The following is a 27087-nucleotide window of genomic DNA, read 5'->3' on the forward strand; positions in this document are numbered from 1 at the left end:
CTCCAAGAGACGATCTGCAACATACGGTACCAAGAGTGGTTTACCCAAAATGGTGCGACGAATCACAATACCAACTGCCGACAGCCAGGCAATGATCGGGCCCTTATCTAGGGCCGCCACAGGTACATGCTGGTATTGTATCCCGGTCCACCATACCAAGGATAGCCGGAGAAAACAATTCCGCTTCCAGAATGCTGTGAGGCGCTTTTGGCCATGTCGTGAGAGACTGAAATGGCATCACTGAAACAAACAGGTTATAAACATGGAGCCCGCCAACAAGTCAATATGGCGGGACCAAGCTTCCATGCGTCTATCCGCTGGATCTTTGAGCACCAGGGAATCCGCCCCTGGTATCACTGTGTAATTATTTAGACTAAGGACTGTCTGGTCCACCTTAGGGGACCAGACCTATGCGCACCAGCATATGTTACATACGACCCACTGGCCGGTAAACGTATCGTGGAGCTCCCCTGGGCAGGGAAAAAACCTGACCCGGCTACCGTGGTCTTCGGGAACCGAAGGTGGATCTCTTGCTTGACCTTGGAGATAACTCCTCGCCAAGGTTATTGGTGTTCTGTAATGGTGCTTATGAGGGTATTTATTACGGCACGCATGCGCCACCAGGGAGGGAATTTCATCCTCATCCTCAGAAAGCTGGAGACAGGGACCCCTCAGGGGGGACATTGTCTGTGGCAACCCGTTCAGGCTCAGAGTCAGAAGACTGGGAGGGCAAGGCGATTAATCGGGGAAAACGTTTGGATATCGAACGATTCATGCTTAGCGTTAAAGTCGCAGGTGCGACTAACAAAGAAGTGAATAAAATAGATAAAAAAACCCTGGGTGGGGGGCTCCAGATTTTACTCGGAGCCTCCACTAGGACTGCGGGGAATTTATAAGGGAATCTATGCAGCCCTTAAGCATTTCAGCAAAGGAGAACACTGTCACTCAAAATGGCGACTAGCGCCCTCCGCCACGTGCAAAACTCTCAATGGGACCCCTTGATAGCCAAAACCCCTCAATATCAGCGGGTTAGCGGGAGCAAAGGTCTAAAAAACAAAACCCCCGACAAGGGGTTCCGTATCTGTTACATGCCGCCGTTTAAGGCACTGTGGACACAGAGTGAGCGCACGCCCCCAGCGGCCTATGCCTCGAGCCACGAACGGTGCCTACATAAACCTCGTAGCAACGATCGTAGCTGATGCTGCAGCTCGTTGCCCACATCCAAGATGGCTCTCGTTCATTAAAAAAAAAAAACGGCGCCAACCACGATACTACTTGAGGCCTGGTTACTACAGAGGACTCTCGTTTAGGCCTCACTAAGCCCCCACACATACACACACAAGCCACACAAAGCCCACCAAAATTAGGGGGGAGGGTAGGGAAGGGGGGCCGGAAACCAGCCGTACGGGGGTCCCGCAGAGCTCACTCTCTGCCCATCCCACGTAAAAAGTGCGCCCACTACATAATCCCCTCAGGGGTCCCAGGAACAGGGGGTGGTATTAGACTAAACACTCACCCGTCCAGTCGGTCGTGGGATCACACTATCGCACGGATGACCTCTCACCTCCCCGTGGAGGTCCCGGCAGCCAAAGGAGGGAGCTAGCAACAGCGGGCGTTCCGGCGTTGAGACACCCCCGGCGAAGAGCGAAGCTTCGCGGGCTCGCCCCCATGTGGGAGGGGCACTGTCGTAATTGCAAAGCCAGGGCTGAACCAAATGACCCGCAAACGACCATTGGCTGAAAAGTCAACTCCTTCTGAATCTAGGATATCCAGTGTGAACACAGTTCCGCATCTCCCGTAGTCCTCCAGGAACAGGATTCTGACTAACTGGTGAGAGTGAGGGTGAGAGAAAAGGAAAAAACAATAGAGTAGAAAAAGACATCAGGACTAAGCCCCGATCAGGGAAGCTAGCCTACTCCTACGCTAGGCAGGAAGAAACTGATAAGATACAGGAAGTAGCTGAGGGATAATGTCTGAGGGACAGCCCCCTAGAGGTGTGTCTGGTTAAGTAAACCTTTGTTATTAACTGTTTAATAACTGCCTAGCTTACTCCTAGAGTGCACAGCCATTACCCAATCGTAATGAATTAAGAGAGACGACGACTGTCAGAGGACTCCGAGAAAAGTGTTATTTGCTACCATAACTTAGTTAAAAAATGTTCCCCATGTTTATTTCTGGTTGATTTTTTAGCCTAGACCTGTACATGCTTCCACACCAGAGGAAATATCACTTACATTGCCTACACAGGCACTTGTGTATGGATGGAAGCACCAAAGTGTACTGTGTGAAGTCTCTGTACAGCCCACGGGCATGAAGGTGCAGCCAGGATTTCCTTTTGCTGTTCTATGCCCCGCCATTTTCTATAGTAAATAAACTGAGTATCCTGTGTGGCTAATAATAATTGTGTATTGTATGTTCCTAACACTTATTAGAAATAAAGGAATGGCTTGGATAGGCAGCAATGACCTGGATAAAGGAGAATCTTCAGACACAGCAAAAATACAGATACTATGGGTATAGGTAGATTCTGTAAGAGTGTGTGTTATATATAAAAATAGTTTGGCTGCTTTCCTTAAAGCAAGGAGTTTGCAGACCCCTTCCGCAAACGACTTAATAAAATGAACAAAAAACGACTTCACTTTAGATCTAACACAGAGCTGTGAATAGGATGAGGCAAAGCCATGCAGATGGGTGTGTTTCGGGATTCAAGTTGAATAAACGCCACGCGTAATAAAAGGTTACATGAAGCTTCACATCTGTTCATAGTAAAAATGATCAAATGAATTAATAACAAATGATGTGATGGAGCTGGGAGAAGAGCTCGTTTACTATGAAAGTCATTTTTACCCCAGGTACCCAAGTCTGCAACGTCTTCACTACCAAGTAGCAGAAGCTAGATTACAATGATCATTAGCAATATCACAACCGCAGACCAGTTTATTTCATTCAGCAAAGACTCAAGCCCAGAATAATATATATATATATATATATATATATATATATATATATATATATATATATTTTTTTTTTTTTTTTTTTTTAAATAAAAAACTGACAAAGCTCCCTCTTAGATTACTAGGCAAACGATCTTGCCATTCAAGTGGCTGGTGGGCGAACTATAGGTAGGCACATGACAACTGCTTACAGCAGACAAAGAATGTGTCAGCACATAGTGTATCTAAAAAAGGATAACAATGCTGTCAAAAGAACAGTGGAAATGTGGGGATAGACCATTTACAACCTATTTTTGCACTCATTGGAGTCACAGTAGTAGTTATGCCAACATCGCTTATTATGTATCTATGTACTGGCTTTCAACTAGAAGGAAGCACCCGGCAGCAAATAAACTGGCAAGGCATCTGTGTGGGCAAACTTGTTCGGAGCAAACTCTGATATACCTTTATGTACAAAGAGCAATTGACTCCTGCACTTAAGGGGTGGCCTTGCGGCTAGTATCCCAAAAATAATGTGATTTGGGTCTGACGCTGCAAAGGTCCTGCAAAAGGAATGGACAGAAGGCGCACCAGCCAAGCGCATTACCTTTAAAACAATTTATTGTAAACATACGTACACATTATACTCACTAGGCATTGAAGGCAATAGTGAAACATGGGCAAATATGAGCAATATCCACTGGGCAACATCTGCTGCCGCCGGCCATGGAAGGATGTGGACCTCCAAAAAAACGCTTACGCATTTCGGGGCATTGTAATGCAGCAGCTGGGGTGAATAAATCCTTAGCTGACAAGGCAGTGGCTGGGGGTGTACACATGCTGCAGCCATGGGTCCACGCTGCAACTTCCCTGCAACCGTGTGTAATGCATGTGGTTGTGGGGGGGGACTAAAACAGGTGGTGAGGAGGGGACATATCGCCTCCTCCCAGCCTGTCAGTTGCCTCTGAAAAGATATCCATGTGCGGACTGCTTTTCAGAGGAGTGGCAGTCTGTTTAAATGAGAAATCCAGAGCAGTAGATGAAAGGACGTCTGCAATTGTCAAGGTGGACACTCACAAAATTTCCCGCAGGCAGCGTGTGTTTTTTGCACACCTTTGCATACACACAGAAAGCAGAGTACTGTGTGTGTGTATTCACATCAGGGGTGGAGTATGGGCAGGGCTGCAGGGTTTGAATAGTTCATAAGGCGGAGGGTAACACCATCAGCTTCTTCAGCACACTGTGCTTTTCCCTTTAAATCCTGTCTCTCAATATCTCACTCTCAGGATTTGTGTGAGTGAGATATTGAGTATAAGGATCGGTACAGCCAACACAGTGACAGTGCACCTGCTCCTAGCCACGGACTCCCAGCTGGGCGGTAAGCGGAGGCAGAGCGGACACCACCTAGACTGGCAATAATAAAATTTTGAGTTAGAGATGGCAGGCAGAAAATCATGTGCGCCGCGCCACTGCTAACGAAAAAATACACTTAAAGTTACTGTGTGTAGACAGTGTAGTTTACCATGCCATCTCTGCACTGCCAGCAGCAACCCTCAAGATCTGACTGGTATTGATGGGGCCCCTGGGCAGTGCTCAGGGGTGCTCGCTCGATAAGACATCCCTGAAAAAAATGACATGTCAATCTGCCAGAAGTGCATTTAACTCTTAAGCTCTGATTTGGGCTGACAACATAGCAGTGCTGTCTGCCCTGCCCAGTGTCAAACAGAAAAGTATAAGTATGAACTTCACAGAAAGTACAATTCAGTGAAAATAAGAAAGTGCTAGCGTATACCATCATAAAAAGATCTTTAATGCACATAAAAAAAGGGGGGTGGGGGAAGAGAAGAGGGGAGGTCAAACCAAATTCATATAGTATAAGGGTAGTGCAGATCTAATGGTTTAGCACCAATCATTGTAGGAGGGTGGGGTGGAGAGTTCCTGTTTAAGGAGAATTTTATTTTCTGGCATAGAAGGATGTGTGGAACAGCAGCAGTTTAGCATGTTTTGAAATAGAGAGGGAATCACATGCCCAACAAAAAAACAATGGGATGCAGATCTAGAAATTATTTTAGTGCCATAGCAAACAGGGTACATGTAACTTGCTTTGAGCAATCCAAAAACAAAGAGCAGCTCCACACCATATGATTAAAAGTGCCAGAGGAGCATAATAAACGGTATCCCATGTCAAATTTTCAACTGAATGAATTTATCCCTAGCAGATATAATCAGTTTAGTATACAAAGCTACCACATCTTCCCACTCCTCTTCAGAGGGGGCAGGAATATTCCTTTTCTACTTCTGTAACAATAGAGAGGCCCCAGCCCTATGATGAGTTAATGAGGAAGGCATAAATTGAAGAAAGGGGCTAATCAAGTTTAGAAGCTTCTAGAAGAGATTCTCAGGAGTTTTATTGCAGGATAGGTGCTTGAGTAAATTGGGTTCTAATGGTGTGCTGCAACTGTAGGCATCTCAAAGAACTGGATTTTTGACCCACCGTAAAATCCTTTTAGGTTCATTGACGGACGCAGTCCTCTGATGCATATCAGTAGGGTAATACCGCCATCTACAAGAGTAGGACACTAGGCAGAAAGAATTTCTGGCTACGCCTATGGGCAGTCCCTGGGAGTATACCCTCTATCTTCCTGCATAGGATGTCAGTTTTGTATCAAAGCAGTGTCAGAGAAAAGTACACCAACCCAATTAGAGGGGCGGGTAGTGCGTCCATCAATGAACCTAAGAGAAAAGGATTTTACAGTAAGTAAAAAATCCAGTTTTCTCTATCGTTCATTGGCGGACGCAGTCCTCTGAGGCATATAAGTAGGGACGTCACAAATCAGTACCCAAATGAAGGGTGGGAACAGCAGAACAAAGAAAATACAGTCCCCAAGGCCAACCAGGTAACACAGGACTCATCAGAACAACCAGATGAGGTCCACCTGAAAAGAAACAGAAAAACACCCTCAAGGAAGGCCAAGGGGCCCCCTAAACTGCAGCCTGCAAAACCTTGCGGCCAAAAGAGGTGAGCAGATGCGATCACATCCACCTTATAAAATGTTGTAAAGGTGTAAACGGATGATCAGGTTGCCGCCTTGCACACCTGAAGCACAGATGCCTGATGGCGAAAAGCCCAGGAAGCACTAAGCGCCTGAGTAGAATGCGCCTTGACAGGGAAAGGTGGAACCTAACCCTTAATGGAATAAGCCTGCACCATTGTCTGTCTGATCCATCTGGAAACAGTCGCAGCAGACGCAGGCAGCCCTTTCTTCGGAAATGTAAAAAGAAAGAAAACCGCGCTTAGAGATCCTGATTAGCAGCCAGCATCAATCAACAAGTGATAAAAGGAATAAATTGTAAAATGCAGCGCTAGTAACTGAACATAATATGATGGCAATATGAAACAACATATGATTTTAGTCCGTCAATACGAAGTCCATATGTTATTTACTAATCATATATGAATGATGTTGCAGTCTTCCACCCTTTAGTGTGTGAACCAAAACTTGACACTCAGTGAATGAGAGTATCCTACACCTCCACCACATAGATAATAGGCCTCTTACAAGAAGCTGTGAATCACCACCAAAAGGGTGATCTATAGCGCCTTTAAAATATGGAACCCGGATAGATACAACCTGGAAATCCAAAACGCTTTATCCAATGGGCAGCACAACAGCCCCGGAAGAAGTCTAACATTGGATAAAACACCGCGTTGGGGCGAGACCTGTGACGCGGGACATCACTACGGAGTGAAGCAGCAGTCATCTCGTTGGCGGGTCAAACATTTCTGGCAGATAAGCTCTTTTTACTCTTATTACCTGTAAGCATTTATTTGGCATAAGGAAATTAAATGATGGTTCATTAGGTGTTGCACTATGGTTTTCTTTTTTGCTTTTTTCTGGTATATACGAGTGATCAGTCTGTCTTGTACATCTGTATGGAGTCACACCTAAATTGGCTTGATCCTGGAATTGCGGAGGATTTCTGGAGGAGCAGTTTGGTGGAACCTTTGAGCCTTCTTTTATTAGTGGGACAGTAAGCGGCAGTGTGATTGGGGTTGCTCTCTCTCTCTCTGGTGGTGGCACTTCCAGGAGACCAATCAGCTGGACCCTACCTATACCTGGACTTTTTATATAGCGCTGCTTTTCAATTTTATACTGTTTTTATGTTTTATCCAGCATATGTGCAGCAGCTGTTTTTTATTTAATAGACCCAAGCGCAGTTTTCTGTTTCATTTTTTCAGTGTGCACTACTTCCAGTGTAATGGTTAAAACCAAAGAAAAAAAAAATTAAACTATAGTGCATTGATTTTTTTTTTTAACTGGACTATGCTTTTAAAGCCGCTGTCTAAAATAATTGTAAGAATGTATTTATTTATTTTTTTTATAGAGGGTCACTCCAAGCATAACTTATATCTAATTTATTGGCAATGTGAATTTAGCTTCAAATGGAGAGATTTCTAGCAGCTCACAACTCAGAAAAGTAGGATTAAGGGCTCCTGCCCACTCTTATTAACAAAGGCACTTTTAAGGGTTACCCTTTCCAGGGTTTGTCAGGAAACAAAACCCCAAAACAAAAAGATTAAAGAATATGCACTCTTTTTTGCCCAGTGCCCTAACCAAAACCGTTCCAGCCTTCCCATCCATAGATCTGTCTTTACCAAAATCCATTGCCTGTGGCCTTTGAGGATTGATTACCCTGCAAGACTCACTCTGCTGGCTGCACCAGTGCATTACACTCCTTTAGGCCCCTTTCACACATATGGTCCGTTCAGTTCATCAGTTCAGTCACGTCAAAATTTATCAGTTTTTCATCCGTCTTTTTTACATCCACTACTAATGCAAAAACGGATGAAAAACGGACCGTTTGTCCATTTACATCCGTTTTTTGTCCGATCCGTTTTTTTTTTGACGGATGAAAAATAGGGCATTCGTCTGTTCAAAAAAAACGGACATTGACGGAAGCGGATGAAAACGGATGATCATCCGTTGTCATCGCTTTTTACATAGAGATGCATTGATGTCCGTTTTTCATCCGTCAACGGATGTATGAAAAATGGATAAACAGACCGTATGTGTGAAAGGGGCCCTAGACTTCTATGGGGCCATAAATCAGTCCAAGATACTGACTCAGAGACAGAGGATTTAAGTGAAGGCACAGGGACAAAAAGCAAAAGTGTACTCATTCTTTAAGCAATAAACAACAAAGAAATGGCAGCGCGAGATTTAGGATAAATAAATGTATTCCATAAAAACAAATAGTACGTTTACACTTTAAATTCTTGGTAATCAGCATGGATGGCAAATGAAAAACACCACAGGGTTGTACGCAGTATGATGAAGAAACTGCAATGCTGTCAAGGTGAGATCATGACTGCTGTCAGAAAAACTGAATTTTTGTAAAATCTTACCTGTAAAATTCCTTTCTCTGAGTCCTCAGACAGTCGCCGCCTCCTCTAAGTCATCACTGTTGGGTATGGTCTTCCTATCCGTAGGAATAGCTAGGCATATAGACTTAGTCCAAAGACAAAAAGCATTAGCATATACACACCCATGGGGGCTGTCCCATCCGGTCAATACCCCCCCTGCATCACCACTCCCAACTCAGTTTGGTAGCATAGCAGTAGGTAATAAGAACCCCAAAAAAAGAGAGGCGGGGGCGGCGACTGTCGGAGGACTCAGAGAAAGGAATTTTACAGGTAAGATTTTACAAAAATTCCGTTTTCTCTTACGTCCTCTGACAGTCGCCGCCTCCTCTAAGTCATCACTGTTGGGATGTCCCAAAGCAGTATAGACATGAGGGGTGGGAGACGCAACCGTAGAAAAGACAACGCAGTACCCACATCAGAGAAAGGAATCTTACATGCACCGTAAGATAACCAACTGGGCAACAGAAAACAACAATGCTCAACAGGAGCAACAGCCCAGGAAAGCAAATGCCAACAGCCAGGGACCCAGAGAAAAATTCAAGGGTCCATCATGGCACTGCCGCACTGAGAACTTTGCGGCCAAAAGAAGCATCACCTGATGCCAGAACATCTACTTTGTAGAACTTGGAAAAAGTGTGCACCGACGACCAAGTCGCCGCCTTGCACACCTGGGCCACCGAGGCCCGATGCCAATAGGCCCAGGATGCACTCAAAGACCTGGTAGAGTGCGCCTTAACAGGGAAAGGCGGAAGCCGTTCCTTCAAGGCATAAGCCTGCTCAATGGTCTGTCTGATCCATTTGGCAATAGTGGCTGCGGATGCAGCCGTGCCCTTCCGAGATCCCTCAGGAAGGACAAAGAGGGAATCCGTCTTCCGAAAGGATTCCGTAGACGACAGGTAAACCCTGATCGCCCTGACAACATCCAAGGAATGCAAGGCAATCTCCTTTGGATGTTTAGGCTTCGTACAAAGCGAAGGCAGGACAATGTCCTCATTAAGGTGAAATTCAGAGATCACCTTGGGAAGGAAGGATGGGGGTGGTCGCAAAACCACCTTATCCTTGTGAATGATCAAGTAAGGGGAGCGGCAAGACCACGCCGCCAGCTCCGACACTCTGCGAGCCGAAGTGATCGACACTAAAAAGGCAACCTTTTTAGACAGCAGAGGTAACGATATCTCCCTGATGTTCTCAAAGGGAGCACGCTGTAACGCGGACAGAACCAAGTTCAAGTCCCATGGAGGCAAAGGCTTCTTCCTGGGAGGAGCCAGATGTCGCACACCTTGAATGAAAGTGCGCACCAAGGAATGAGACGCCACAGGGCGCTGGAAAAGGACAGCCAGTGCAGACACCTGGCCCTTTATCGTGGCCAGCGCCAGGCGCTGGTCCACTCCAGACTGGAGAAAAGCCAAGATTCGCGACACCGAGTAAGAACGAGGGGAGAACCCCCTGGACTCATACCAGGTGAAATAGGCTTTCCAGGTACGGTAATAAATCTTACCAGAGGAGGATTTCCTTGACTAGGGTAGGGATAACCTCAGGGGATAGACCCTTGTCCTTCAAGACCTGGGTCTCAACAGCCAGGCCGTTAAAGCCAGCGACTGTAAAGCAGGATGGAAGATCGGACCTTGAGACATGAGATCTTCCCGCAGAGGCAGACGCCACGGAGGCGCCACTGCCAGGTGAACAACGTCGGCGTACCAGGACCGGCGAGGCCAGTCCGGTGCCACCAGAATCACCATGTGCGGTTCCGAGACCAATCAGCGAAGGAACCGGGATGGTAACTGAATCGGAGGAAAGGCGTACATCAGACGATACTGATGCCAAGGGGCCACCAACGCATCCGAGGCGTCCGCCAACGGGTCACGCGTTCTTGCCACGAACCTTTCCACCTTTCGATTTAGCCGGGATGCGAACAGATCCACGTCTGGGGATCCCCACCTCGCACACAGCATCTGAAAGACCTCCGGTTGTAGGGACCATTCCCCTTGGTCCAGGGTCTGGCGGCTCAGATAGTCGGCCTGCCAATTGTCCAAACCCGGAATGTGAACTGCCGAGATCGCCGGGACATGAGTCTCGGCCCAAGACAGAATGTCGGTCACCTCCCGGGCCGCTCGAGCACTCCTGGTGCCCCCCTGGTGGTTGATGTAAGCCACCGCGGTAGCATTGTCCGTCTGTACGCGAACAGGCTGGCCCTGGAGACGGTCCGACCACTGGAAGAGAGTTTTATCGCTCGTAGTTCCAGCACATTTATCGGGAGGGAGGACTCCTCCTCCGACCAAGTGCCCTGGGCAGACAGGTTGCCCAGGACTCCACCCCAGCCCGACAGGCTGGCGTCCATGGTAACCAATGTCCATACCAACAGGCGGAAGGACTTGCCGTCCGCCACCGACGGGGACTGGATCCACCACAGAAGAGCCAATCTGGTCTGGCGACTCAAGGAGACATCCAGATCCAAGGACTGAGGTAGTCTGTCCCACCTGGCCAGGATCTCCGTCTGGAGAGCCCGCGTGTGGAACTGGGCAAAAGGTATCGCCTCCAAGGCCGACACCATCAACCCCAGGCCCCGCATGCAGGTCCTGAGTGACTAGGACGGATTGTCCCTGAGGGACCTGAGTTTGTCTCGTAAAGTCCGGAGCTTGTCCTCTGGCAAGAAAACTTTTGCCTGAGCAGAGTCCAGAACCATTCCCAGATAGGGAAGGCGAAGCGACGGGGACAACGCTGACTTTTGAACGTTGATGGTCCATCCGAACTCCTGGAGCGTCTGTACCGTGATGGACAGATCGCGCACAAGGTCCTGGCTGGCATGCGATCTCAGAAGCAGATCGTCCAGGTACCCCAGGACCGCAATGCCCTGGGCCCGCAGCAGGCCCAGGACCAGTGCCAACACCTTGGTAAACACCCTTGGTGCCGAAGCGAGACCGAAAGGTAACGCCACAAACTGGTAGTGGTCCTCTGCGATAGCAAACCGAAGGTACCGCTGATGACCCTCGAAAATGGGGATGTGCAGGTACGCATCCTTCAGATCTATCGAAGCCAGGAATTCTCCTGGACTCAAGGAGGCCACAACCGAACGGAGAGACTCCATTCGAAACTTCCTGTCCGATATCCGGAGCAGCCAAGGTTGGAGGAAACCGCGCAAACGTCCCCCCAGCTGAAATGGGTGAGGGCGCCCCTTCAGGCAGAAGCGGATAGTCCCGCCGAGCCGGCATTACCGGCCTTCTGCTTACCCGCCCAGGGTTTCTTCTGGTTGCCCTGGGCCTTGAAGGGCTTGCCCTTGGATTGGTTCCGAAAGGCACGAAAGGACCCCTGATTGGATCTAGGCGCAGAACCCCGCTTGCCTCGGAAAGACTTGTTCTTCGGGTTCTGGGGCAGCATAGTGCTCTTGCCCCCCGTGACGCCCTTCACTAGGGTATCCAATGCCTCGCCAAAAAGGCGAGAGCCAGCATAGGGAAAATCAGCAACTGTTTTCCGTGAGGACTGGTCGGCCGACCAGCTCTTCAGCCAGTTAAGTACCGCGACACTAGAGAGGCGAGCCACCAAGGGAGCCTCATTTAAGGCTGCATCACACAGATACATGACTCCTTGGTGGATCTGATCCACCATTTCCAGTCGGGCAGGCGGCACGTCATCAGACACGAGATTGCTTTTAAGAATCTTAGTCCAATCAGCCACCGCCTGAGCCACCAGAACGGACGCGAAAACGGGTTTGCGCAACGAACCCGCCACCGTATAGGAATGGCGGGCTAGAGACTCCAACCGCCGGTCCGTGGGATCCCGGAAAACCGGGGTATCCTCAGTAGGAACCAAGGTAGCCTTGTTCAACACGGCCACAGTGTGGTCTACCTGTGGAGGCACACCCCATCGTGATTCCGTAGCCGGCGCAAAAGGATAAAGCAATTTGAACTGACTAGGTACCAGGAATGGACGTTTTCACGTGCGCCACATTTCATTAACAGTGTAATGAAATTCAGCTGGGCAGGGAAAAACCTGCGCAGACTTGCGGGTCCTGTGCGTCCCAAATGAGGACACAACGCCCGGAGGACAGGGCTCATCCTTTAAATGTAAGGTTTCTTTAACAGAAACAATTAACTCATCCATGGTCGCCCATTCTTCAGGTGACCCTGGGGAGGATGTGTCAACACCCTCCATGTCAGCCTCCCCCTCAGACCCCGGGGGGTCTTAAGATGAGCGGGACCCTGAAAAGGGCACGCTCGCAGCAGCCACATCCCCATCTGAATCAGAAAAGAGAGACAACCTGGGCCTCTTTCTCGCAGCCCGTTCAGACATCAGCATTTCCATATTTGCCACCAAAGTCGCAACTACAGCAGCCAGATCAGGTCGCAGCGGGGCCACAGGAGAACTGGGACCCCCCACTAAAGCTGGAGGAAACTTGCTTTCCTGAGAATTCATGGCTCAAGTTATCTAAAACAACTACAGTGCAAAAAAGTGTACTGTCCCCTTTAAAAAGCCCTGCGGTGTGCGCAGCCCACCGCTACTGTCACAGCTATGAAAGACCCCCAAAGGAGAAAAGAAACTGAGCCAGAAGCAATATACAGAGGGAAATTGAGAGGAATAACCTGCAGAGCCTGCAGAGCCCGCAGAGCGTTGCTGCCAATGTCCTTGCTGCTGATGGAAAAGGAAGTGCTGCTGGAGAGGGCTGGACTATAAGCCAGACCCCGGGAAAATGGTTGCCCCATAGGGATGCATTGGAGGCTACGCCAAAATGGCCACCGACATGCGGCCGGACCGATTGTTCCACCGCACCACAAAATGGCGGCGGATGGTGCCAAAATGACCTGCATGATCGCCCCAGAGGAGCTATACATGTGTGCCCACAGTAAAGATGGCGGACCGCACGAAAATGTAGCGTTGCTGTCGCCGCACAAGCACAAACGTCTGCACCCCCAACATGCACCTAAGGTGACACAGGGACAGGGACACCCAAGGCATCATACAGAAGTGCACAAGCGAACCCCGCAGGGATCGCACAGGGAGTCACACAGGCACAGACACTGGGAAACATACAGCAACACAGACTGTCACCCCAAACAGAGGCCCCACACAGAAAAGTACTTACCTGTACCAGATGGCGTGGGGGAGCCTCTATGCACGGAAAACCTCTGTCCTCATCAGACAGGGAGTGCCGTGAGCCAGGGACATGACGCTGCAGCATCGCAGACGAGTCCTGTGAGGTAGCCACCTCACGGCTGCATCCCTGCAGCGAACAGGGATGGGTCGTTCGTAATGCCAGGGCGAACCATAGCTGAACGCTCGATGGCGTGCTGGGGGTCCATCTGACCCTCTGTGCCCTGGAGAACCAGGGCGGTCAGTCGGAATCCCAGCACCGCATGATCCATCTTCATCCGAAGAGAAGACTAACACTAGAGCTGACAAAATAAACAGCTAGTAAAGTGAGAGAAAAAAACTGACATTTTCAAAGAAAATCAAATAAAAGATTAGGAAGGCTGAGACTGAAGCCCCAGCACAAGGTAAGCCTGACTATTCCTGACGCTAGGCAGATTAAAACTGAGTTGGGAGTGGTGATGCAGGGGGGGTATTGACCGGGTGGGACAGCCCCCATGGGTGTGTATATGCTAATGCTTTTTGTCTTTGGACTAAGTCTATATGCCTAGCTATTCCTACGGATAGGAAGACAATACCCAACAGTGATGACTTGGAGGAGGCGGCGACTGTCGGAGGACGTAAGAGAAACCCACCATTCCTCAGCATCCTGCCCAAGCGCAGTCTACCTCGTGGCAACCCCTTCATGTTGGTAAGAAGTGGGGGATAATGTCAGGGGTGGTCTAACATGTTCTCATGCATTGAAAGGCTTGCAGTTTCTTCATCCATCATACTGCGTACAACCCTGTGGTGTTTTTCATCTGCCATCCAGGCTAATTACCAAGAATTTAATATGCAAGTGTACTATTCTTCCCGGATCTTTACCTGGCAAGTTGCAGGACCCTTGTGTGTTGGAATGAACCTTTGTCCTCACTATGCGGATACCAAAGACTGCTGTCTGTTTGGCTGGACCTTGTAGTTCACTTTACTGGTTTGTGTTTTTTTTATATTCTTTAAGCATCATGGCTATGCAGTTGGCCAGCTTGGGCTGCACATGCTTCTTTGCCTAAACTAACCTCAAAAATGCTCTTTGGCTAAATTAGCACAAATACCTACAGACATGCTTCAAAATATTGTAGAGAGCCTTCCTAGAAACACGAAGACTGTCATAGTCCCAAAAGTTAAGGGGAGTTCTGTACTAATGTCTATTGGTATAGTAATGTCCAACAATTGTGGTGGTCAGGTCACAAACTTCTGGTCGTATATTGTATATGCACTGTGAGTTAAGAGATTGCCCATTTATTTCTGCATAGATCAGCATCATACAGCCCTTCTATTTGTGCAGGTTTTTTTCAGAATAAATTTCCAAGGTCATTCACATGACATTCAGGCATAGAATTCTTCCTAAGCATATCCGGTGGTTGGAACGCACGCCAAGGCAGCGATCACAACACCTATTATTGCTTGGAATGGTTAGTAAGTGTGCTTGCCTTTAACTTTCAATTTTTTTATTTTAATAAATCTGTTTATTGAATTGAGATACATACAACAGAACATTAACTTATAAACTTCACATGGAAAAAAAAAAAAAAAAAAAAGAAAACCCAACTATATGCAATAAAGCTAAAATATTTTGGTGCATTCGCCACAAAGGACTTATGTAACCAATACTCAATTCCAGCCCAATTTTGAGAATGCAGCACATATATCCATGGACCTAGGAGGCCGTAGCAGGATCTGCCAGCCATCCAGACCATATCCTATCATATTTTTTCGGGCAACCCCTATTTATGTACGTTTCTTTGTACATTGGTAGATTACTGTTGACAAGGCCCCGCCAAAAAGACAGTAGGAGGAGCCGTTTTCTTCCAGTGTAGGGTAATAGCCTTTTGAGCATAAAACAGAAGGAGATTAACAAAAAAAAATTTCGGCCCTGGTATGTAACAAAGTACCCACCAGACCCAGTAAGCAAGTTTCAATAGCTCTTGGAATCTGTACTGTTGTATAAACCTTGAGTACCGCAGTAACTTCCTCCCAGTAACTGAAAATCCAAGGGCATGACCAAAAGATGTGTATAAAATTTCCCCCAGGATCACCACATCTCCAACACTCCAAAGAGATGGATTCAACAGATGTAGTCTTGCCTTTAAGTTTCAATAAATAAGACAATATTAAGCTATGGAAATCTCTCTCTCGTTTTCCAATACAGCCTTGCTGAGAGCCTTGTGATGGAAGGAGAAGGAGGGGAGTCATATCCATACATTTTCCTTTAGAAAGCATTATATGCCAGCTTGAATCACACTGTTGGTGAGTGGGGAGTTCAGGAGGGGAGCACGGAGTGGCATTTTGAACTCACCAGAAGTAGTCATACAACACTGACACTTTTATGGCACCTATGGACTTTATTTAATGCACTGGCACTTTTTATTCAGCACTGTTTATGCAATACTTGCTATATGTTATTCAAATGTGGAAGCAGCGCTAGTTTAACTTTTATTACCACATAAGGTATTATACCTTTTATATTGTAGCAGCAGCTTAAAAAAATATTCACATTTTGGGTTTATATAACGAGCACAGTGTTACATAATAGGTTTATGTGAAATCTCCATTAACCACTTACCCACTGGGCACTTAAACCCCCTTCCTAACTAGACCAATTTTCAGTTTTCAGTGCTCTCACATTTTGAATGACAATTACTCAGTCATGCAACACTGTCCCCATATTAAATTTTCATCCTTTTTTTTACACAAACAGAGCTTTCTTTTGGTGGTATTTAATCATAATTGGGTTTTTTATTTTTTGCGCTATAAATGAAAAATGACCGAAAATTTTGTAAAAAAATGCATTTTTCTTCGTTTTGGTTTTAAATTTTGCAAATTTAGTCATTTTTCTTCATAAATTTTGACTAAAATTTATACTGCTACATATCTTTAGTAAAAAATAACCCAAATAAGTATACATTTTTTGGTCTTTGTGAAGGTTATAGAGTCTACAAGCTAAGGTGCCAATCATTGAAAATTGATCACACCTAAAGTACTGACGGCCTATCTCATTTCTTGAGACCCTAACAAGTCAGGACAGTACAAATACCCCCCAAATGACCCCTTTTTGGAAAGTAGACATTCCAAAGTATTTAGTAAGAGGCATGGAGAGTTTTTTGAAGTTGTAATTTTTTCCCACAATTCTTTGCAAAATGAAGATTTTTAAAAAAAATATATATTTTTCACAAAATGGTCATATTACGAAGTTATTTCTTACACACTGTATAGGCATACTCTACACCCCAAAATACATTCTGCTACTCCTCCTGAGTATGGCGATACCCCATGTGTGACACTTTTCCACAGCCTGACCACATACAGAGGCCCAACATCCAAGGAGCACCGTCAGGCGTTCTAGAAGCAAAAATTACACATATAATTTTCTGACGACCTATCACACTTTTGAAAGTCCTGGAGCACCTGGACAATGGAATTACCCACAAAATGACCCCATTTTGGAAATAAAACACCCAAACACATGATCACAAGTTTATGGAAAATGTGGAAAGAAAACCAAAATGCATTTTTTTTTTTTTTTTTTACACAAAGTTGTCAATTTATAAGATATTTCTAACACATAAGATGTACATAGCAAAAATGACACCCCAAAATACATTCTGCCACTCCTCCTGAGTATGGCGATACCACATATGTGACACTTTTCCACAGCCTGACCACATACAGAGGCCCAACATGCAGGGAGCACTGTCATTTCCTGACTTCCCATTACAATTTTGTGAGACACTGTAGGGCACTGATAAGAATTGTAGTGGCACTGATGTGACATGGATGTGGCCCGGATGAGCACCGACGTGGCATGGATGTGGCACTGATGAGCACTGACGTGGCATGGATGTGGCACCGATGAGCACTGACGTGGCATGGATGTGGCACGGATGAGCACTGACGTGGCATGGATGTGGCACTGATGAGCACTGACATGGCATGAATGTGGCACTGATGAGCACTGACTTGGCATGGATGTGGCACTGATGAGCACGGATGTGGCACTGATGAGCACTGACGTGGCACTGATGAGCACTGACGTGGCACGGATGTGGCACTGATGAGCACTGACGTGGCACTGATGAGCACTGATGTGGCACTGATGAGCACTAATATGGCATGGATTAGCCCTGACGTGGCATTGATGTGGCACGGATGAGCACTGACGTGGCATGGATGAGGCACAGATGAGCACCCTGACGTGGCATGGATCTGACACAGATGAGCAGTAACATGGCATGGATGTGGCACGGATGAGCACTGACATGGCATGGATGTGGCACGAATGAGCACTGACGTGGCACGGATGAGCACTGACGTGGCATGGATGTGGCACGGATGAGCACTGACGTGGCATGGATGTGGCACGGATGAGCACTGACGTGGCATGGATGTGGCACGGATGAGCACTGACGTGGCATGAATGTGGCACGGATGAGCACTGACGTGGCATGGATGTGGCACGGATGAGCATGGATGTGGCACGGATGAGCACTGACGTGGCACGGATGAGCAGCGACGTGGCACGGATGAGCAGCGACGTGGCACGGATGAGCAGCGACGTGGCACGGATGAGCAGTGACGTGGAACGGATGAGCAGTGACGTGGAACGGATGAGCAGTGACGTGGCACGGATGAGCAGTGACGTGGCACGGATGAGCACAGATGTGGGATGGATGAGCACAGATGTGGGATGGATGAGCACTGAGGTGGCATGGGTGGGCATGGATGTGGCATTGATGAGCACTGAGGTGGCATTGATGAGCACAGATGTGACACGGATGATGCATGGATGGGGCACGGCTGAGGCACTGATGGTGCACTAATGGGGCACAGTTGAGGCAGAGGAGGCGTGCAGCTGCAGTTTCTCTCCTCTCACGTTGTACCGATTGCTGTGTACAGCATCTGAGGAGAGGAGAGAAATGAACCGGACATGCGCCGGTTTGTTGTGACGTGATCGCTCCGTCATTGAACGGAGCAATCACGTGGTAAAGGACCGCTCTCATTGGCCCTTTACCACGATCCGTGATGCGTCGGGTCCCCGGGACCCGGCGAGCACGGACACTCCCGTGCGCTAGCAGCGCGATTCTGGGAGGACGTTCAGGAACGCCCACTCAGAACTATACAACCACTTTGCGGACGTATTTTTACAATGGCCGGTCGGAAAGTGGTTAAAAGCTATAAATATTATTGTAATTAGAAATATATTTCAGTTAAAAGGAAATGGATGAAAAGCACGGAGTGGTGGTGTTACTGTAATTAGTTCCAGTTCAAAGGTTGGCCCTTTGTTTACCCTGATCACTACATGTAGTAAACAGCAGCCTTCTTTGACTCATCCAATCAGGCTCTGCCCAATATACATTTGCTAGGTACAGTGACCAATTAGGGTGAGTTATATGAGCCACAGTACAGAAAGGAGGGGGGATATAATGCTTTCTCACCAAGCTATGTCCCTCTTTTGTGTGGGAACACACGGCAGGCACCATGCCTCGACCTGAAGTGGAAAGGTAAACTAAGAGCCAATTCACACTAGCACGACTTATGAGGCGACTTGTGTCGCCCCAGGTCGCTTGACATAACAAAAGCAATGTTAATCAATCAGTGCAGTCTTAATTGGCACTACTGAAGTAGCTCCGACTTCAGAAAAGGGTCCTGTACTACTTTGAGGCGACTTGTGATCCGACTTGTCCCATATACTTCAATGGGAGTCGCCTCCTTATCTTAATTGAAGCGACTTGTTATCAGACTTTCCAGGAAGAAGAAAGATTAGCCAGGCATTCCCCACATTGCAGCCATGCCTATATGGTATATATATATATATATATATATATATATATATATATATATTAGGGCTGGGCGATAAAACGATACCGATATGTATCGCGATAGTCACGTGATCGATAGCAATAAAAAAATTGAACGATAAAACGTTCGATATTAGAACTTGAAAGTACTATGTTTTTTTCGCCTTTTTCCGCTTGTGCAGCCAGCCCCCGCGTAACTACACACTTTTCCGCTTGTGCAGCCACACCCCGCGTAACTTCACTCAGTCAGCTGCCGGGAGAGGAAGCGGGCAGTGCGTCTGTACAGGCCAGGGGCTGTGATAGGATAGGTACTATCCTATCACAGCCCCTGGCCTGTACAGATGCACCGCCCGTTTCCTCTCCCGGCAGCTGACGTCACATCCAGGCCGGGGAGTTCTCTGTACCTATCACAGCGCGCCGCAGCGCCTGGATGTGACGTCAGCTGCGGGCGGTGGGTCCGTTACTGGGGAGTTCGGTTCCTGTGCGGCGGACTACGAGCTGGCTGGAGCCCCAGGGTGTGTGTAGTTACGCGGGGGCTGGCTGCACAAGCAGAAAAAGGCGAAAAAAACAATTGTACAAAAAACGAGTTTGAAAAAAAAAAAATAGTACTTTCAATTTGAACTAAAAAAGGTGGCCGGTTACTGGGGAGTTCTGTTCTCTGTACCTATCACAGCGCAGCCCCTGTACAGCCCGCAGCTGACGTCACATCCAGGCGCGGCATTGGTCCTGGTCCGTCAGAGTGTCAGACACACATATACAGCGCTTCTCCTCCTCAGTCCTCCCTCCACACAGTGAGCTCTCCTCCCTCCCCGCCCAGCCCTAGTTGCTAGGTTACCAAAAGAGGAAGGTTAAGTTTAAAATAAAAATGTTTAAATGTAACATTTTACTCCTGGTCCTTATTTTAAATGGGTAATAAAAAATATCAATAATTATCGATATCGACCGATATGAAACACTGATATCGTGATACAGTTTTCAGATATATCGCCCAGCCCTAATATATATACTGGTGGACACTGATTCGTGGCACTGATACGTGGCACTGGTGGAGACTGATTAGTGGCACTGATACGTGGCACTGGTGGGCACTGATACGTGGCACTGGTGGACACTGATTTGTGGCACTGGTGGACACTGATATGTGGCACTGGTGGACACTGATTAGTGGCACTGATATGTGGCACTGGTGGACACTGATTAGTGGCACTGATATGTGGCACTGGTGGACACTGATTAGTGGCACTAATACGTGGCACTGATATGTGGCACTGGTGGACACTGATTAGTGGCACTAATACGTGGCACTGGTGGGCACTGATACGTGGCACTGGTGGACACTGATTAGTGGCACTGATATGTGGCACTGGTGGACACTGATTAGTGGCACTGATATGTGGCACTGGTGGACACTGATTAGTGGCACTGGTGGACATTGATACGTGGCACTGGTGGACACTGATTCGTGGCACTGATATGTGGCACTGGTGGACACTGATACGTGGCACTGATATGTGGCACTGGTGGACACCGATTCGTGGCACTGAAACATGGCACTGGTGGACACCGATTTGTGACACTGATATGTGGCACTGGTGGACACATACGTGGCACTGGTGGGCAGTGGCACTGGTGGACACTGATACGTGGCACTGGTGGGCAATGAGGAAATGAGTAAAAAAAAAAAAAAAAAAAAAAACAGAAAAGGGGAATTAGGTCACAACACATCATATTCTGATTGGCCAAATACAAAGTCGTCTGTCAGACAAGTCGCGCAAAATAATTCACAAGTCGCGCTGAAGTCGCAGTAAAATTGCCGTAAAAAGTCGCTCCGACATGGGGCGACCGATGGTCGCGGCAGTGTGAACCGGCTCTTACTCCCTGCTTGTACATGCATTGTATTGTAAATGTGGCTATTTTGGGTAATTTGTAAATATCATATAAGCCAAGGGACTTATACGGTTAATGTGTTGGAAATACTGTTTAGTGTGTAATTTTTATATATTATGTAACCCTTTCAAAAAAAGTGTATTGCGGATGAAACTACCTCTTGTGTAAGATCTCTCAGGATCTAGATGTGTATAAGTGCATACTACTACAATGATTGGGGTGTATGCACCTTTACACATAACCTAGGCAACAGATATCAAGCACTTTTTTTTTTATAGCACCTTAGCACAGGTATACTCATACCTTTTTCATCTGAAACTGCGTGGGATATATTAGGCAGCAAGTTAACTTGTTGCCCCTGAAGTAGTGTTTAAAGCAGAAAAAAGGGCATTGCCGTTTGTGGTGTATGGGGCTGCTTAGCTGCAGACCAGTCATGGTGCCCATGCTGACTAATATCCACAGCCAAAAGCACCTACAATGGACCAGTGCACATCTGAACAGGTGGTCTGGTCTGATAGATCACATTTTCTTTTACAACATGTGGATAGCTGGTTGGGTGGGTGTGCTTCTCCGGATACAGTATGGGCAGAAGGCAACTTGATGCTTTCAACAGAAGACTGCTGGGAAACCTTGGGTCCTGCCATTTATGTAAATGTTAATTGACATGTATCACCTACATAAAAATTGATGTTTACCAAGTACACTTCTTTATGGAAACCATATTCCCTGATGGCAGTGGCCTCTTTCAGCAGGATAATGCACATTTCAAAAATGGTTCAAGAATGATATGAGGAACAGAACAATGAGTTCAAGCTGCTGACTTGTCCTCCAAATTCTCCAGATCTCAATCCAATCGAGCATTTGTGGAATGTGCTGGAAAAACCAGCCTGATCCATGGGAGACCCACCTCACAACCTTTAGGACTTAAAGGATTTGCTACTGACGGCTTGTACTAGATATAACAGCATACCTTCAGTCTAGTGGAGTCCATGTCTTGACAGGCCAAGGCTGTTTTGATAGCATAGCAACATGGACTGTTTTGGAGGATAGTCGTAAAGTTATGGCTAATCGGTAAATAACATATATAGAAAGCAATGAGCATCTGCAGCACAACCTACTCAACCATTTTTTTTTGTTAGCTTGACTGTATAAAGTGACAATATTAATCTGTTTTAGAGAATTGTTCAACATTTTTCAATACAGGCATTCTTACTTTTTACATGTTTTCAAACTGGATGTTTAAAGGTGGAGCGATTTAATGTAAGAATTTGCAGCTGCCTGATGACATGGCAGAATTAATGGTCTCATTTTAAAATGGGATAGATTTTGTGTTTCCCAGCTTCTCTTAATACTAAACAAAGCACAGGTAATTTAAATGTAGATATAAAGACTATAAGCAGTAAGTAATTTCATAAGACAGGCAACATTTCCTCTAAACCAATTAATACCTTAATTTTTGGTAAGAAACCAATACGGCCCCTTCTGTGTTCAAGTATCCTAGGTTCCTTCACTTTCACGCCAAGATGTTTCATGTAGGTCAGGATCACATACTGTATGGTGCCACTTTTGAGACATGAAGAAATAAAAAATTGTCAAAAAGTAAATCATACAAAGAAATACAATGTATTGACCTCTGAGAAAACAGATTTTTTTTTAAGAACGTTTCCTTTTCAGGACATGTAATTTTAAACCTGTTAAACGGTGATTTTTAAAAATATAAGTACAAACCCAATTTCAAGAAGTTGGGACACTGTGTAAAATCTACATATAAAGAAAATGCAATGATTTACAAATCTCATAAAACCATATTTTATACACACCAGAAAACAGAAAACATATTAAATATTTAAACTGTGAAAATGTACCATTTTAGGAAAGAACAAGGTCATTTTGAAACCGATGGCAGCGACACGTCTCAAAAAAGTTGGGAGAGGGCAACATCAAGCTGGAAAAGTGCTCAGTAACATGACCGGGTATAAAAAGGGCATCTTAAAAAGTCTCAGAAGTATAGCTAGGAAGAGAGAGAGGTTCACCAATCTGTGAAAAGCTGGGTCTAAAACTTGTCAATGTTCCTCAATGTAAAACTGCTAAGACTCTAAATATATCATCAACTACAGTATTTATCATCAAGATTCTGGAGAAATCTTTGTGCGCAAGGGACAAGGTCGAAACGCAATATTGGATGCCTGTGATCTTTGAGCCCTCAGACGGCAATAAAACAGGCATGATTCTGTGATGGACATCACTGCACAGGCTCAGGAATACTTCCAAAAATCATTGTCTGTACACCGTTTGTCATCCCATCCAAAACTACAAGGTAAAGCTTTTGCATGCAAAGCCATATCTAAACATGATCCAGAAACGCTGTCATCTTCTGAGTTAAAACTCATTTAAAATGGTCTGTTGCAAAGTGGAAAACTATTCCATGGTCAGACAAATCAAAATCTGACACTCTTTTTGACAACCAAGGGCATGTGTCTTCCAGACTAAAGAGAGGGTTCTTCTGGCTTGTAGTTAGTGCTCAGTTCAAAAGAATGCATCTCTGGAGGTATAGGCATGCATTAGTGCACATGGAAAGGGCAACCTGCACATCTGGAAAGGTACCATTATTGCTGAAAGATATATCCAGTTTTTACAGCAGCATATGCGCCCATCCAATGTCTTTTTCAGGGAAGGCTTTGCATATTTCAGCAGGACAATGCTACACTGCATGCTGCATCCATAAAAAACACTATTGCTTCATAGCAGAAGAGTCTGGGTGCTTAACTGGCCTGCCTACAGTCCTGATATTTCACCAATTGAAAATATTTGGCACATCTTTTTTGTTTACAAACTTGTATTGCGTATAAAATGGTGGTACACAAAAAAATACAATCACAAAAATATAGTACAAACAACAGATAAGATTGCTGAATCCACAAAATAATTGACAACCATCACATTAAGTATAAAAAATAAGGTAGGTGAAATAGATAAAGACATTACAGTCAAACCATAGTACCAATGCCAACATAAGGTGATATAGCCAAGTTATACAGTAATCAACATATCAAAAAAGTGTAATGAAGAAAGCTACCTAAATACTCAGGAAATAAGTGAAATACGTTACAATGTTCAAACCAGGGATCCCATTTGCTATTATAGTAGTTCATGGAGTTTACTCTTGTTTTAATTTGTGCGAAAGGGACAGAGAAAGTTTTCCAATGTAAGGCTATATGAATACAATGAATACAAAAACAAATAGTATCTATAAGTCTAGTATGAGGGACATTAATCTATGGAATGGAAGCAAAGAGTAAGCAGCTATTGTGAGGTGAATGGGGCTACCAACTATACTCAAAGAAAAATCCTCCAATTTATGCAAAACAGGAGTAACTCTCTCGCACTCCCAAAAAATGTGGGAAAAAGCCAGGCAATGGGGATCCCCAAAAACAGGTTAATGAAAAAATTGTATCCAACTTAACAGGGGTAAAGTACCATCTGGTAAAAAGTTTGATCGTAGTCTCACGGATTGTGAGGGAACTGATACATTTCGGAAGGTTTCCAATACATTCTTCCATAGGGAATACTATTTAACAATCAGATTCCCATTTATTCATGTAAAAAAGCGTAGCTTGGGGGTCTGTACTTGCTAATCAGTTGTAAATCTCTAAGATAAGACCCCTCCACCCTAGGGGTTTATGATATACAGTAGATGTTCATAAAATGTTGGATGTGTGACATCGGTCAATGTATTGTGAGTAGAGTAAAAATGTCTGATTTGAAAAAAAACTGGAACTGTTCCCTATGGGGGACATGGGGCGATGTCTAAAGAGATGAGAAAGAGATAAAATGTGGAGTTTTGTAGAAAGTTAGGCAAAAGTAATAATCAGTTGGTTTTCCACCAGGAATAGTCTAATGCGCCCAGAAAACCAGGGGGAAAGGTCAGGTAACTTAGGAAGGATGCTTGGGGTGGCGCTAAAGAAAGCAATGAGAATTTCTGCTTGTAACAGTGCCAAAGCTGAAAGGATTGTGGGACTGAGTTATTCAAAGGAGCTAGGTCCTGCAGTGAGACCCTTTAGATAAAAAAAAAACCTGGGAGAAAACATGGGTGAATAGAACTACTGTAAAAACTTAAACCAGGGGACTTTAGACTGATAAATTGGGCAATTTGTGAAAACCAGGAGGCTAAGTATTAGAGCCAAAAATTAGGTCGGAGACCCCCTTTGTTGCAACCTACATAAAATCATGTTAATATAAGAAAGCGTGGGAACTGCCCCTTATAAATTTATTAACTTTGTTTTAAAAGTTAGGCTTTGTCCAATCTAATGGGAAGAGCTCTAAAGAGATATAACAATTTTGGAAGAATCGTCATTTTAGTGCCTGTGACCCTACCTACAAAAGAAATATGGTAAATAACTACATTTTAAGCATATTCCTAAGTGTACAATCCAAGGGTGAATAATTATTCGAGAACAGACTGTAAATCAAGAGCAAGACGGATCCCGATATACGAGAGAGACTCCAACGACCAAGTAAATTTAAACAAATCATGTAAAACTCTAAATTGAGAATCTGAGGCATTCCAATGGATGTAGAAATATAAAGGCCAGACAGCATTGAAAATTCTTGTAAAGTTTTTAGTAAATTGGGCAGTGAGATTGTAGGTTGTGTAAAAAACCGTAACATGTCATCTGCCTACATACTGAGTTTGTTTTGAGTTTGAATTAAGATAGTCTTTATTGCCAAGGCTTAGTAAGATAACTGTAGCCATCGGTTTCATGGCTAAGGCAAACAAAAGAGGGGACAGGGGACAACCTGATAAGTGCCCCTGCCTACTCTAAAGAACTCTGAATTAGAACCTGGTAAGCAAATCTTTGTCTGAGTAGTATAAAGAATTTGAAATATATGAAAAAAATCCATGTTGAAATCCATAATGATGCAAAAGGGTGGATAAGTATTTGCAAGTAACGCTATCAAAGGGCTTTTGGATGTCTAGGCTATTTAGCACTTCTTTAAACAAAAATACAATGGAGACCAAGGACTGTTGAGGAGATAGAATACTATATCAGGCAAGAATGGAACATTCCTCTCCCAAAACTCCAGCAACTGGTCTCCTCAGTCCCCAGACATTTACAGAGTACTTGCAAAGAAAAGGGGGTGCTACACAGTGTTAAAAATAGCCCTGTCCCAACTTTTTTGAGAGGGGTTGCTGCCATCAATTTTAAAATTACCTTGTTTCTTAAAATTTTACTTTTTCGCAGTTTTGACATTCTATGTGTTTTCGATTGTGAATATAATATGGGTTTATGAGATTTGCAAATCATAGCATTCTGTTTTTAATGAAGATTTTACACAGCGTCCCAAACATTTTTGGAATTGGGGTTGTAGTGAAAAAAAAAAAAAAAAAAAAGTGCCTCTTTAACAACTTTTTTTGAAAGATCTGGTTAGAACATTAAAGTGTTTGAAACCCCCTCCAATAAGTGGTAGGAAGCACATAATAGGGTTGTCTATGAATTTAAAGGGAAATCTTCCAATGGGAACTGTTTTTGTGACAAATGTAGGGGATTTCCTTTCACTTCCTGTTGTCTCTCTGTAAAAGGAAGTAAAGGCAAAGCACCCTATTAGGATAAACTCAAAATAAGCAAAATATAAAACTGACATGGGTTTTATCCCTAGTCTATGTAAAACAAAAAAAAGTTTAAGCTAGAGATGTACTTTAAATAAATGTAAATTTATTTGAACAACGTTGTGAATATTAGCATTAAATAACTTTTAAATAAGCCTCCACGGGAAGAACGGAGGCATTTATAGTGAGAGTTGCAATACAGAAGACCATAGCTCAGAATAAATAACACTGTAAGAGCTGGTTCACACTACCACTACCAGAAAGTCGCCCCGTGACTTGAAGAAACTTGTTTAGAGACTTGGAAGAGACTTGTTTAGA

At 45.2% G+C, this 27087-nt stretch overlaps 1 protein-coding gene across 1 annotated transcript in view; it reads right to left on the reverse strand.

The window, feature by feature from the left end:
• ARHGEF12 (Rho guanine nucleotide exchange factor 12) overlaps positions 1-27087 on the reverse strand; it is a 506356-nt gene that overhangs the window by 168703 nt on the left and 310566 nt on the right. Inside the window, exon 20 of the mRNA XM_082273891.1 lies at positions 22610-22724. Coding sequence (XP_082130017.1) covers positions 22610-22724 — 115 coding nt within the window. The remainder of the gene's footprint in view (positions 1-22609; positions 22725-27087) is intronic.

The sequence above is a fragment of the Pelophylax lessonae genome, assembly GCF_965119305.1.
Source record: "Pelophylax lessonae genome assembly, chromosome: 12".
NCBI classification, from domain to species: domain Eukaryota; kingdom Metazoa; phylum Chordata; class Amphibia; order Anura; family Ranidae; genus Pelophylax; species Pelophylax lessonae.